Source organism: Ambystoma mexicanum, chromosome 10 (assembly GCF_040938575.1).
Source record: "Ambystoma mexicanum isolate Mex_15411 chromosome 10, UKY_AmexF1_1, whole genome shotgun sequence".
In the NCBI taxonomy this organism is placed as follows: Eukaryota; Metazoa; Chordata; class Amphibia; order Caudata; family Ambystomatidae; genus Ambystoma; species Ambystoma mexicanum.
Window position 1 is genome coordinate 132,557,504 of NC_090932.1, and position 13,322 is coordinate 132,570,825.

At 38.5% G+C, this 13,322-nt stretch overlaps 1 protein-coding gene across 2 annotated transcripts in view; it reads left to right on the top strand.

Moving 5' to 3' along the window:
• SFRP1 (secreted frizzled related protein 1) overlaps positions 1 to 4,583 on the top strand; it is a 159,063-nt gene extending 154,480 nt beyond the window's left edge. For both annotated transcript variants that reach the window (XM_069617624.1, XM_069617623.1), the window contains exon 3: positions 3,173 to 4,583. In XM_069617624.1, coding sequence (XP_069473725.1) covers positions 3,173 to 3,495 — 323 coding nt within the window. In that variant the 3' untranslated portion in view covers positions 3,496 to 4,583. The remainder of the gene's footprint in view (positions 1 to 3,172) is intronic.
• The last annotated feature ends 8,739 nt before the right edge of the window (positions 4,584 to 13,322 follow it).

A 13,322-nucleotide genomic window follows, 5' to 3' on the forward strand; every position in this document is an offset into this window, starting at 1 on the left:
TCACAAACCAAAATATTGTTTGTTCTGTTAATATGCATCCTTGAAACAAGCCTGCGCGTCACTGAAATGTGTTCACAATTTGGGGGCCATATGTTTCTGAAAGATCCGTGCCAAATGGCAGCGAAGGTAAAATGTAATGTGCAACACATTTTTTGTCTAGTCGTTCCCCCCATGTTAACTGCATTCCACTGCACGGTCGTGGCAACACAACATTAATTTCTGATCCAAATTATGATTAGCAAGTAGACCAAGAGAACGGAGTATTTTCCACTGCAGGGACATTACGCCCACATTTACTAGAACTAGGAGATTGCTAGTTTACAGAGCTCCATCGAATATGAACTGGTTGTTATTCCCTAACTTACAAAAACTCTGTTCCCCCTTGCATTCCCTACCTCATTGAACAGTAGAGATGGTAGAGAAAGTTCTAAGAATGACCCCTTTATATTTGAAATGAGGAGATGTTCTCCGACTCCCTACTCAGCTACACCCTCCCGCAGAAACGCAAGCATATTGGAGGACCCTGATCTTCAGTGGACTGCCACGTGGTTAGCGAGCTCGAGATAAACAACACACATCTAGATTCCTTTAAATGTCATCCGACACTAATGTATTCTGGAGAGAATGAGTTGGTGGTCGGTGTCAAGGACCCTTATAGCCGGCCTGTGTATTCCTGTGTGGCAACAGGCGCCAGAAGACAGGTCACCCTTTGAATGTGCCTTCTCACCTGCTGAGGGCAGGTGGTTGGCAGGCATGGAAAGATGGACTGAGGGAAGGAAAGGTGACTGCTATCATTATGCCTTATGGATTGTGGTTTCCAGAGCTCTTTTTGTGTGAATTTAGACAGGCGATTTAGACCTGGCGGTCTTTATCTTCCAGTCAGCTCAACTCAACTCAACTGTTTGATGTGCAAGGAAGCTACACTACCACCTCAAAAAATGTATGTTTACATGCAATGTAATGTAAACATGCTCACACACACTGATTCACTCACTCTCTCACTCACCTACACGTTTATTCCCTCACGAATTGGCTGGGCTGATTCAGTCACATGATACCTCCTTCCTCAAGTCACTAGGCACACATGCATAATCATTGACCCATTCACGCACTGATGAGCCTGTTCCGTGACTTCACCACGCAATCATTCACCCAATCATAACCGTGCTTATTCACGGACGCATCTCACCACACATTTATTTAGTTCATCAACTGTTCATCTGGTCACCCCATCACCAATTCACTCTTCACATTACAGACAAAAGATGTGTTAATCTCCAACTAACTCGCCCCATGAAGAACACCTACCTATTTCCTGTAGGCCAATAACACATAGAATGGAGGAAACTCTTAATTTCCACAGGTATTGCCACCAAGCAAACAAGTGAACTCCCTTTGTGGAATACACTACCAGAGAACTTTCACTGCCACACCCTCTGCCACAGAAGAGCTCATACTGCTGCTCCTGTAATAGCAAAGTGTGGTAGGCAAGCAGGAAGCTGCACAAATGTGGGGTTAGGGCGCCTCGTGTGGTCAGCTGGCTTTTAGACACACCATATTGAAGCTTGTCAGGTTCTGTATGCCGTGTGTTCCGGATGCCATAGGAATGTGTACAACCTGGCCACCTGATAGCTCTCTTTTGGCATCTGATTCATGGTTTTGATTTAGCTATTAGCTGAGCATCTCAAACAACAATGTGATGAAAAGTTTAGTGCACACTGTCGGAGCTTAGACATTTAACATAAATAAATAATATTTTGGAGTCTGGCAGTCGGGTGAGTCATTACAAAATGACTGCATTTATATTAAATCTTTCAAAGTGGAGTCCAGGCAGAATTCATGATATGCTCTCTGCAAATGTCATCGACCACAGGGATTGCCGAGTGGGGAGTGGTGGTCAGTTCAACGAGGTGGTGTCATTAAAAACTGCTTCCTGAAGTTGCGGAGGGGAGGTTTTGTGATCGTTGATGATTTAATACCAGCAACGTTCACCTGTATCCTCTCTACCCAATTGGCTGTTGCCCCGGCCCCATCACTGTGTTACCTTGACCCCTAACCTTTGCCTATGCACTAACATCCTGCAGAGAGAGTACTGCCTTGTCACCTTAGAAATAGCTATGTATTCTTATAGAAAGGTGTTAAGTACTAAGGGCAGGTATTCTTTGTCTGTTGATTGCCGGGAATTGTTGTCTGGTCTGTTTTTTCATGAATAATCATGCACATGCCTGTTTGGCCTCAGTTTGTTCCCATCGATCTTCATAGACTCCCTTCATCTGGCATTTGCAAAACATCTCCATGTGATGGAAATGTGCACTTTGCTTTCACTTTTATAGATTTCCATCTATTACTCAAAGAATTCCTCGACATTCCAAGATTTCCGTACCAATTTTCACAGCTTCTCTCATTTCACAATGATCTTTTAGATATGAGATAATTCATCCCTTTCCCTAGCTATCATACCCTTTGCAGACTCTTAAACCAGCTCCCTGTTACATGTTCCTGTCCGCACTAATGTACTCCTAAAACTTGAATATTCATGGTTAAGTGTGTCATTGTTCAGTTTGATTAGGGTGGAAAAGCAAGTCTTTGGGCTGATCCCAATCCTGCTCCATGCTTCTCCATGCCGGTGCTCCAATCCTCAATTTTTACCAATCAGCTTCTTCAAACCCAATTGTTTTATCAAATGAGATTGAACATATTAAGAATAAAACATATTCCACTCATGGTGTGAAAACACACCCTTTAAAAAAATGCAAGCCTCATAGTATATGTACTAAGGCCCTAGATAATATCTGCAAGAGACACTAAATAACATGTGTACATTCTACTTGTTGAGGACTACAAATTTAGCGTAATATTCATCAGTACTTGTATTGGGTGACAGTCCCCAATGTATGCTTATTTCCTACTACCATTAAATCCTACTGAACCTCAGTTATGCTCACATGCATTCAAGTTTAATAATTTTCGGTTGTTTCTATTTTTAATTCTGGGGCTTAGGCACAGATCGATCAACTTCATGCATTCTTCTCAAAATGTTTTATTTATTGTTGACTAAATGAGTTAAATATTACAATCTCAGTGTCCTCTCATCAACACAGGCCTTAAATCAAAGTAATGCATATCAAATAAGTTTACAAAATTACTTATGTTGTGTTTTTAATTTTTACAGCCATCAAAATGAAAATTAAAGAAGTCAAGAAAGAAAATGGCGACCGTAAGATTGTGCCAAAGAAAAAGAAGTTGTTGAAACTGGGAACCATCAAGAAACGGGACCTGAAGAAGTTGGTCCTGTACCTGAAGAACGGGGCAGATTGCCCTTGCCACCAGTTGGACAATCTGAACAATAACTTTCTCATTATGGGCCGCAAGGTAAAAACACAGTACCTGCTGACAGCCATTCACAAGTGGGACAAGAGGAGTAAAGAATTCAAGAAGTTCATGAAGAAGATGAAGACCTACGAGTGTCCGACATTTCAGTCCGTATTCAAATAAGCAGCAGGCGCTGCTGATCAACGAACTTGCACAGCTCCCAGCCTTATCCCTAGAAGTCTTGATCCTTCCATAGTTATCAATGATGTAGCTGAAATGTTTTTATATTTCTATCTTTTGTAGGGCTTTAGTTTTTTTAAAAAAAACAAACAAAATAAGACTTTCTACGCTCCATTACAGTATGTCTTTTTAACACACATGTGGAGAGGGTGGCAGCTTTTGTTGCACAGTTGGTACTAAAAGAAAATGTAGATCTATGAGTTTAAAGGGATGATTTTTCAATGACATATCAGTATGCAATTAATTGTTTAAAAAAAAATAAATAACATGTACAACAAAAAAATGTAAACTTTGATGTAATAGGGAGAGTAAGAATAGGCGAATCATTCTGAGCACATTTCTTTATAGACGTAACAAATGCAAGCTTACACATTTAAGCAATTGACATACTTTGTAATGAAACATGTACATTTTTATAAACTATTTTTTCTCACATTGATAGCTGTTGATAACCTTCCTGTGGTTTGATTATCAGCAGCGCTGAAGCAGTACGATGGGTCTGGAAAACATACTAAGAGTTCTTTTCCAAGAAAAAAAGTAAAGACATACTGAATCAAAATATATTTCAATCGATTCACTGATCTACCAGCAAATTGAATGTTTTAATCTATGTTAATCACTGCTTTCAGTGAATCCCTTTCCCCCAGATTATATCCCATAAGAAACTAATCTTGAAGGAAGACTCAATGGAACAGTTTGCTGGGGGGAGAAAGAAAATGGTGTTTTATAATACAGATGAAGATTATCTTTAAATATTACTCTGAACCAGCAAAGAGCTCTCTCCTCTGAAAAGTTGATAGATGTTTTTACGTAGCATATCTTCCCATATTATAATGAAGCACACACTTTATCTAATTCACTGGGCAATGTCTTCGATATGTAGTACTTTGCTGCACAAAACTGTCTTTGCACTGTTTTCCTTCGTTTACTTCGGGCACCCAAACTGCAATATGTGTTAAGGAACAAAGGGAAGTGAAAATGTAATACTAATTCTACCCGTGTCATGGAAATTAAACTAATATTTTATTTTACCTGGTTTAGTGCCAAAAAGTGCAAGGTCCTTGTTTGTTAAACACTATGGAGCCGATTCAGAAAGCGGTTACTCTGATCTCTGACTAACCTTGACTTCAACATGGAGAGTGATTTGATTCACAAAAGATGCTACTAGGAGTAAATTGTACAAATCGCAAAATAAGTTGCTCCGACGTATTCTGACTCATTTGAGTCACAAAAAAGTTATTAGGAACATCTCTGACTTACTCCTAACTGTGTAAGTCAGGATTAAGTCACTGCTGCTCTTAGGAACTTCTTTATTAATCGACTAAACAGCTCCAGGATCTAAGTGAAGCATAAGTCATTGTTACCCATATACACTCCCTTGTGAATAATCCCCTATTTTTCAGAAATTGTGCTCCATCAGGAAAACTCCAGGTCATATTAGGGGCCAACCGAAGAATATGTTTCAAAAAGAAATTAAAAACTGTAAAGCTATGACCTAGAATATATGCAATCCACAATGAAAACAGGTAACCCTGCAAGTTTATAATTGGAGCATAATTGGAGCATGCCTCTGTTGTCCTCTTTATTAGTTAGGTAATTTAAATCTGTTCCCTATAATTGTACTTTGTTTGTTTTGTAAAGAGACCAAACAATAGAGATCCACACAGAGCCTTCTGAAGTATAATTGTTCAGCGCTCATTTCCTAACCCAAATCTATTTGATATTTTGAAAATTCCAATTGAAAATGTGGTTAAACTATTGATTTCTCATGATTTTACGTTTGTTGATATCAATCCCACAAAGCCTGCTCTATTGAGAATAGGCTCTACTAGCACATTGCAAAGAGAATATCTGTGATTTAGGTACTGTGGGTTCTATTAGGAAGGGATTGAAGGTGGTAAATAAATGTTGTTCCGGGAATACATCGCCACTGGATGGTGAATCTGGTGGTATTAAAATAACTTAGTTACACCCTCTGGTTTGGCACTACGGCTAGTGGTTAATAACACGGGCTATTGCCATTGCCAGAGACAATTAATTTGTACATGATGTCATCAGAGAACATATTCTCCTACTATTGGAATAATGTTCAGCAGCAAAGTGCAGTACACCTGGTGTTAAATAATCTGCTTTGACCACTAAATATTTAAGTTTCAGGGGGTTGGGGGAATATCTCCACTCCAGTAACAATCCCCCCTCTAACTTTACAGGGATGTCTGGAGAATACACTTGACCTATGCTTCGAGTGACACCAACTGGAAAATGGTTTAAGTCCTTTTAAACCTCAGCCTACAGTTGACCTAATTGTTTAGTGCTGCCTAGTCAGCATAGTAAGGTGATTATTTGTTTCTTTGATGGGCTTAGGGCCTCAGTCCACTTAATAATAGACACAAAGGGCCTCATTAGGACCCTGCCAGCCCGGAAAGAAACAAGGGTGCAGGTAAGCTCACTGGCAATGTTGTTTCCCAACTGGCATATTACAGGTCTGCCTGCTGGACCCGCTGTGCTCGACAGGTCCTATGGGACTCTTTGGGAATGGGGACTTGCGTCTTACTGGCGACTGACTTTCCGGGCCACCTGAGTTGTAATCTCCCACTGGCACGGGGAAGTCAGCACCAGTAAATATTTACGGGTCTGGCGGCGACCGGCCAGTAGCACCAGCAGGGTTACCGCCGGACCCGTAATTAGGGCCAATGTATTTAATGAGAGTGACAATGTTACCATCAGTAGAACATTATGTGCATTGCAAGATAGTACTACAGGTTGTATTCCCTTCCTGTGATGGGGGCTGCAGGAGCAAGGGCCTGATGTACCATCGCTATCCCAGCATATCATGTTTCTAAACCATGTAAACTGCCTCCGAACCCTACCATTTGGTATGACGAACAATATAAAAAACAAATAAATATATTAAAACCTACACCTTACCTAGAATTTCACATTGAATCAAATGTTTGGCACCATAACAATTGTTTAAAGAACACCACAATGCTCAATGCTACACGCTCGTGAAGTGCTGTTAATGTGACAAATAACTATCTAGACGCAATGGGGTCCATATTGTCCTACAGGTTGAGACCCAAATGTTATTGGAATTGTGTTGTTTGGCACACGATTGAACATGGCTTCCATGACTTCACAAGAGTACACACTGTAGTATAAGCACCCACAATTGTTCAGTTACTTTTGGTCTAAAACTAAAGACAATATAATCAGTTTCATATCCATGTCCGCTATCTACCATAGTCGTTCCTCCTTTAGAAATATCTACCACTCTAAATAGTATTTGCATGTTATATCTGTAATTTATTTTGCCTTGGCAAACCATGTCCTCTCAGACTAGATTTTAAATAGACATATATACTTACTTCTGAACTTAATTGTAACGTCTTAATCTTTTAAAAATCTACAATAATTGTACTACAAAACATGTAAGATCACTTTCATTATTACAGAGGAGTAATGGAAAGGGCTTGGTGAAACAATAAACACCAGCATCCATTTCCTCCTTGTTGGTAGTGGACTACATGCATAGCGCCCCTGTACCCTAGTGCATAGTTTTAGTGCTTGATTCACAGAAGCCTTTCATAATTGTGAAATCTCATTGAAACCCGCTCTGTGAGTCAGGCCCATAGAAAGATGTATTCTTTGGATTTAATCATAATGCACCCAGAAGGCTTTAGTTTAATTTAAATAAGTAATCCTAAATTGTGGAGGTATTTAATACATTTTCTAAATGTGGTGTAACATGGCACTGTCTGAAACATGGTGTCAGAATTATCACTGATTGATTCAAAGTCAACCTTTAAAACATTTACAAGTGGCAGACTATTGTTAGGTGGACAAGGGGCAGGCATCAACAGATATGATCTGACGCGGTCTAGACCAAAATAAAGAAAACGGATTTGGTAATTTAGGAGCAAGAGAAAAAGGGGAAAAAAGAAAACAGCATAACATTGTTTTGTTTGAAGAGAAATTCGAAAAAATCTGTTCGGATTTCAAGATAAGACACGACCAAGCCTGATTTACTAAAGCCTTTTACAATGGCGCAACCTCATTGAAAAACACTTTGCAAAGCAGGCCTGATTGTGAATTGTGTTATATATAGCCTTATAGAGCAATGACCCTCACAATTTTAAAATTAATGACTCAATCTTAATTGGGAATAACTGCTTCCTAATTGGAAACAACTGTTTCTTGTTTGGGAGGGACTGGATTTTAATTGGGAAGTATGACTCTTTATTGTGGATGCTAACCGTATTGCAATTAGAGAGTGTAACACTCTTAGTTGAGACACAACTGCCTTTTAATTATTGGGATTGATTGCATCACGGTGCAATATGGCTATTGCGCATTGATTGAAAAAGAGTTCATCATGATTAGAAATGCACACCCATGCCTAGGTATGTCCTTTGTCTTGATTTTAACTGGTTGTGTCTCATTAGGGAATTAATACAGCTTGATTGAGCATGGCTGCATCCCATTTGGGAATTATTGCTTCTGAACTGGGATTGATTCCTAAACCATTAAGAATTAATATGTCTTGAAAGAACATGACCAAATCTTGCTTTGCCTAATCCTTTGTGTTACTCCATGACTGTCTCTTCAATCAAAACAGGGTTTCCATTCCATCATGCATTGCATAGATAGATTCATATCATTCTTTTGCTTTTGTTTCTAGTAGCAAGAATCCCTTTTTATACTGTTACCAGAGTAGTATGTAGTATCGAAGCCATCACTAACAACGCCACTAAAATAGTCCTAAGCTCAGAGTCAGGCATGATGCTCCCAAAGGACACCTTTAATTTACCTTGACCTTTTGTCAAATCCCAATGGATTTCAACCCTTTGACTTCCTTCCCACCTCCAGCCCCACCCCAATGGGGCCAGAATGCTCTGGCTAAAATATGATTATACCCATGGGTCTATGGGACGTGGGAGATATTTGTATAAGCAGATACACCCAATCTCCTATTTAAGACATATCTTTGTTGAACTTTCCTTCATCATATTTGCATTTTATGCAATTAACTTTCTATTACTCCAAGTATATCTTTAATGTTACTTAAGTGTTGACAAAGAGCTCAAATCTCAATAGGTGAAGCAATGTTACCGAATGGTTCAATGGGAACTTAAGTAGAGTCCTGTCCTGTGGAAAGAGGACATTATTCTGCCCCTTTTTTTGTTTAACATGAGCGATTTTGCATAATCGCCAAGGGAGTGGTAACATAATTACATGGTTTAATAGTGCAGCCAAAACCATATGCTCAGCCTTTTGTATTTCCAAGGTTGAAGAAATTAGTACAGTTTCCGTTTGTTAATATTGGTTATGTTATAATCCTTGTTCAATGGCCAAATGCTCAATGGACATTATTTTTTGCCCTATTAATAGTAATAAGTGCAGACATTATTAGGCAGTAATTTAGCATTCGATTTTCTTGTTTTCAGCTACACGACAATCGATTGTCCAACATTATTTACACAGTTCTATCAACTCTATCAAAGTGATCTCACATACACATGTTTGCTTTGTGTCTCTCTTACATGAATTCATTTGAATGGTTAAGTATTCTGTGTTTCATTAAATTTATCAAAACTAAAAGAAATAAACCTTCTATGTGATGAATGCTAGAACACACCAAGATCACTTATTTGAGCCTTTGTACATCCATAGCAGCTCCCCAACGATTAACAATGTGCAATTAATGCAATGTCACGGTGTGCAGTTATAATGTCGACTACAAAAAGTGGAAAACAATAATGTCGAAAAAAAAAAATTAAAAGAAAATCGAATGTTTTTTTTATTTTTATGTTTTTTGGGTTTAGCTATAAAAAATAAACGGGGTGTTGAGGGGGAACAACCCCCCCATTATTATTATTTTTTTTAAAAAAAACACATTCACATTTTTTTGCAGTCGACATTTTTGCAGTCCACATTTTCACTATAAACCCAATGTCACTAACTAAAAGAATGCATTTTCCCCAAAAATGAGATTTGGATAAAATATTTTACTTTCGATGAACAGGAATTCTGCTTAATGTAAATTAGCTGTCTTCCATTTGTGTATATTCATTTTAGTCCATCATATTTATTTCTTTTGATTCTGATCCAGATAATTGTGGGGGGGTTGGTGGTCTCCCCCAAAATTGCAAGGCCTATGCAATCTGGTCACATTTCAGAAAACATAGGATTTTAACTTGCTTTTGCATCAGGTCAGAGGATTATTTTTTCATCAGACACTATTTAAAATACTAGAAATGAATGTGACATTGAAAATGAAAGCCCTTTTTTTATGGACCATTCCAGTTACTACTACAACACATTCTGGCAATGAAATCCACAACAATGAGCATCATTTGGTAGATTTAATAAGGTAGTTAAAATGGGTCTTAAAGAAAGAGATACAATTGACCCACGGGTCCAAAATTACAATAAAAAGGCTGTCTATGTTCAGAACCTCTTTTAAATATCATGAGCAGTTCTTTATCATTTATATCAATTGTCTCTCTCATTCTCTAATTTTCTTTAAAGCATGTTTAACATGTTCACGTTATTACAAATACCTTTTATAACCAACAACAGCGTAACAGAGTATAGGCTGGAGGTGAACTGTTCTATCGACACATTGGAGATATTCATACCACTGGTATAGACTGGAGGTGAACTGTTCTATCGATACATTGGAGATATTCATAACAGAACGGTATAGACTGGCGGTGAACTGTTCTATCGATACATTGGAGATATTCCTAACGGAGTGGTATAGACGGGAGGTGAACTGTTTTATCGATACATTGGAGATGTTCATAACATAGCGATATAGACTGGAGGTGAACTGTTCTATCGATACATTGGAAATATTCAGAGCAGAGCGGTAAACCTTTCTCTCATGAAATGACAATGGCACTGCATTGGTTGCAAAGCAGGGTAGATCTAGTGTTTATCATTTGCCGCTGTCTTTTTGAAGTAAACTAATATGTGGTAATTTACTTTGACAAAATTACTTGGCTGGGGGGATTTTAGAAGTATTTTGGAGGTTCGGAGTGTGGCTGGGGTTTGAGGGGTGGTGTTAATGCTGGGGAAAAGGGTTTATGGGGACTTCCTTTTAAAGAAAGAATTTAAAAAACAAGGTATATAGATGTAATTTTGCCAAAGTAAATTACTACGTAATAATTTACTTCAACAAATCTACATAGAACCGTTTTAATTGTAATTGCTAATTATGTAGTGCAAAGGACTCTATTTTTAACAAAAAAAAACAAACTAGAATAGATGATGCTCAAAAACAACCTTCCTGGACTGCCTTCATGAAGCTATTAAGGTCTTTGTTCATTCCGAGCTTTTGACACTAGTTATGCAGTTTTTAAAGTACCTCATGTTGCGTATGTAAGATAGATTGTACACAAATAAACAAGCACTGTGTAGTTGTAATTAATCATACAATCCTGAGGTAAAAATAAAATTGTGTTAAAAATATTGCTGCTGTAATTAAAAAGTCAATCCAGAGTTTGACAGTTACATTTCATAGTCAATTGTTAGTAGCTTTAAAGTCAAGCGTAGGCTTTGATGGCTACTGTGAAAAGTGACCAGGCAATGCTTGTGCACGAGGCCCTGAAATATAGGATATACTAAACATTTTTGTGGGTCACAGGGGCTCCAGACTGCTTGGACATATGTCTTTTCCTTCCTTTTTCAAACTTTATGTGGAAGCGAGTCCCCTAAGGTTAGCCTGGCTCTTCTGAAGGAAAAACTCCTCATTCTGGTATCCCCAATTTACCTGAAGTTCTCCGACTTCTTCAACTTCCTGGCACCTGCTGCCCCTTGGAGACATGGGACAAGGGTTACCGTCGGTTACTTCGATAGAGTAGAAGTTAGTCTTTCAACTACATCTCTGAAATGTAGTTGATGCTGCATAACTCAGAGGGGCTGCAATAAGATTGGGGTGGGCAGGTGGTTATTTCAAACAAATATATGTATATTCCTTTGTGGTAGCCTGCAGACCACTTGAAGGGATTTAAGCATTCAAATTTGGCCGGGCTGTTGCCAAATCTTGTGGAACAATTGGGATTGCTTGGTGGACCCTGAATAGCCTCATACATTTTGTGATCCAGAGCTCATCAAATGTAACCACTCCTCTTAGTTAATACAATTAAGAACTGTAATAATGTTCTATGAAAGCCTTATGCAGAATCACTACATTACAGATGAAGATATCCAAGAAAAATACACTACTGCCGTTTTGTTTTACACTTGTTATAGGTTAATGAAAAGCTGTACTTAAAATGCGGAATTAAGCATTGGGGCTTAGCCCAGAAAAGAAACAGTACTCCTTTATGTACATATTTTAAAGCAGACATTATAAATTAGAGCAACCATCCTTTCAGTGACTCAGTAATGATTGGCAGAAAGCATAGAACAATTGCCAGGGAGAGCAAGTTAGATAGCCTGACTGATGTCATCATGCAAAGACAGCTTTTAAAATGTAATATTAAGTAACCGAAATCGACATGCGGACAATCTTATTTGGTGTTTCACAGTTTCTTAGAACGTTATCACACTTTTAGGAGCTTTCTCTCTAGACCCTCTGTAAACATCTAGTGTCCTTGTTATCAGGTTGTATGAGATAAGGCAAGGAACCCTCTTTTTTTGAAGGGGACTTGACTCCAGAGGGTAAGGCGAAATTATGGGAAGAGAGTGGAGTCAAAAGCTACCCTTGTCATTAACGCTCTAGTAGGTTTCTTTAGAAAGCAGTAGCACATGTCTGTTAGCTCTTATCATCAACACAAGAAAGTTCGATCATTTCCAAACATAAAAAGTTACAATTTATTAATTTCTCACGAATACATGTTTAAAACAACGACATATGCCATGCTTGGCACAGGAAACATTATATACAAATCGTGAAATGATTATGCATATAGGTGAGTTAGTACATCAGAAGTGACTGTAGTTTCATATATTGCTGATATTAAGGCAATACGTAACCATTGTCAACTTTCGAATCAAACTTTCTTGTGTTCATGATAAGAGCTAAGAGAGCTCCACTGCTTTCTAAAGAGACCTTCTAGAGCGTTAATGACAAGCGTAGCTTTTGACTCCACTCTCTTGTTATCAGGTGCAATGTAACCTTTGAAGTGTGCATTCAACCTACATTCGGTGAAGATGGACTCATTGGGTCCATATTTTTTCCGATTATGGGCATCCAAAACTCACGGGCCACTTCTCTGCATTTTCATATTGTATAGAAGCTCTGGTTTATCAAACTGTGTCTCTGCAGTAGTTCAGGTGACGCTGAATCTTTGCGGCAATCAAGAGGTATTGATGTGGAAACACTGCAGCATCACGTAAAGAAGGGGCCCTACTACATTTCCATAGCACATCTTCCTTCAGTTCTTAACATTTGAGTGAACTGACTCCTTAGTTTCCTATAAGAGCCTCTAAAACAATAACAGAACATCTGTCACCTGCTATTTAAGCTGAGTAAGCATCAGATACAGGACAACACCAGATTGTATATGGCCATTATGTATCTAGGGTCGGATCCAACATCCTTCTCTGAAAGATTCTATCCACTTGAACTTTGTAGATCCAGCCAAAAAATGCCAGATGAACAAGTCTACTGTGAATTTGCCACCTCCATGGCTAGTGAAACAAATCAATAGATCATACCCTACTACTCCTGCCCCCAAAACTCTCAGCATTTGTGTTTTTATGAGAGCAGCCTTCATCCATAAATGTTTCCAAAATTGTATTTGCCTTATTAGGGTTCA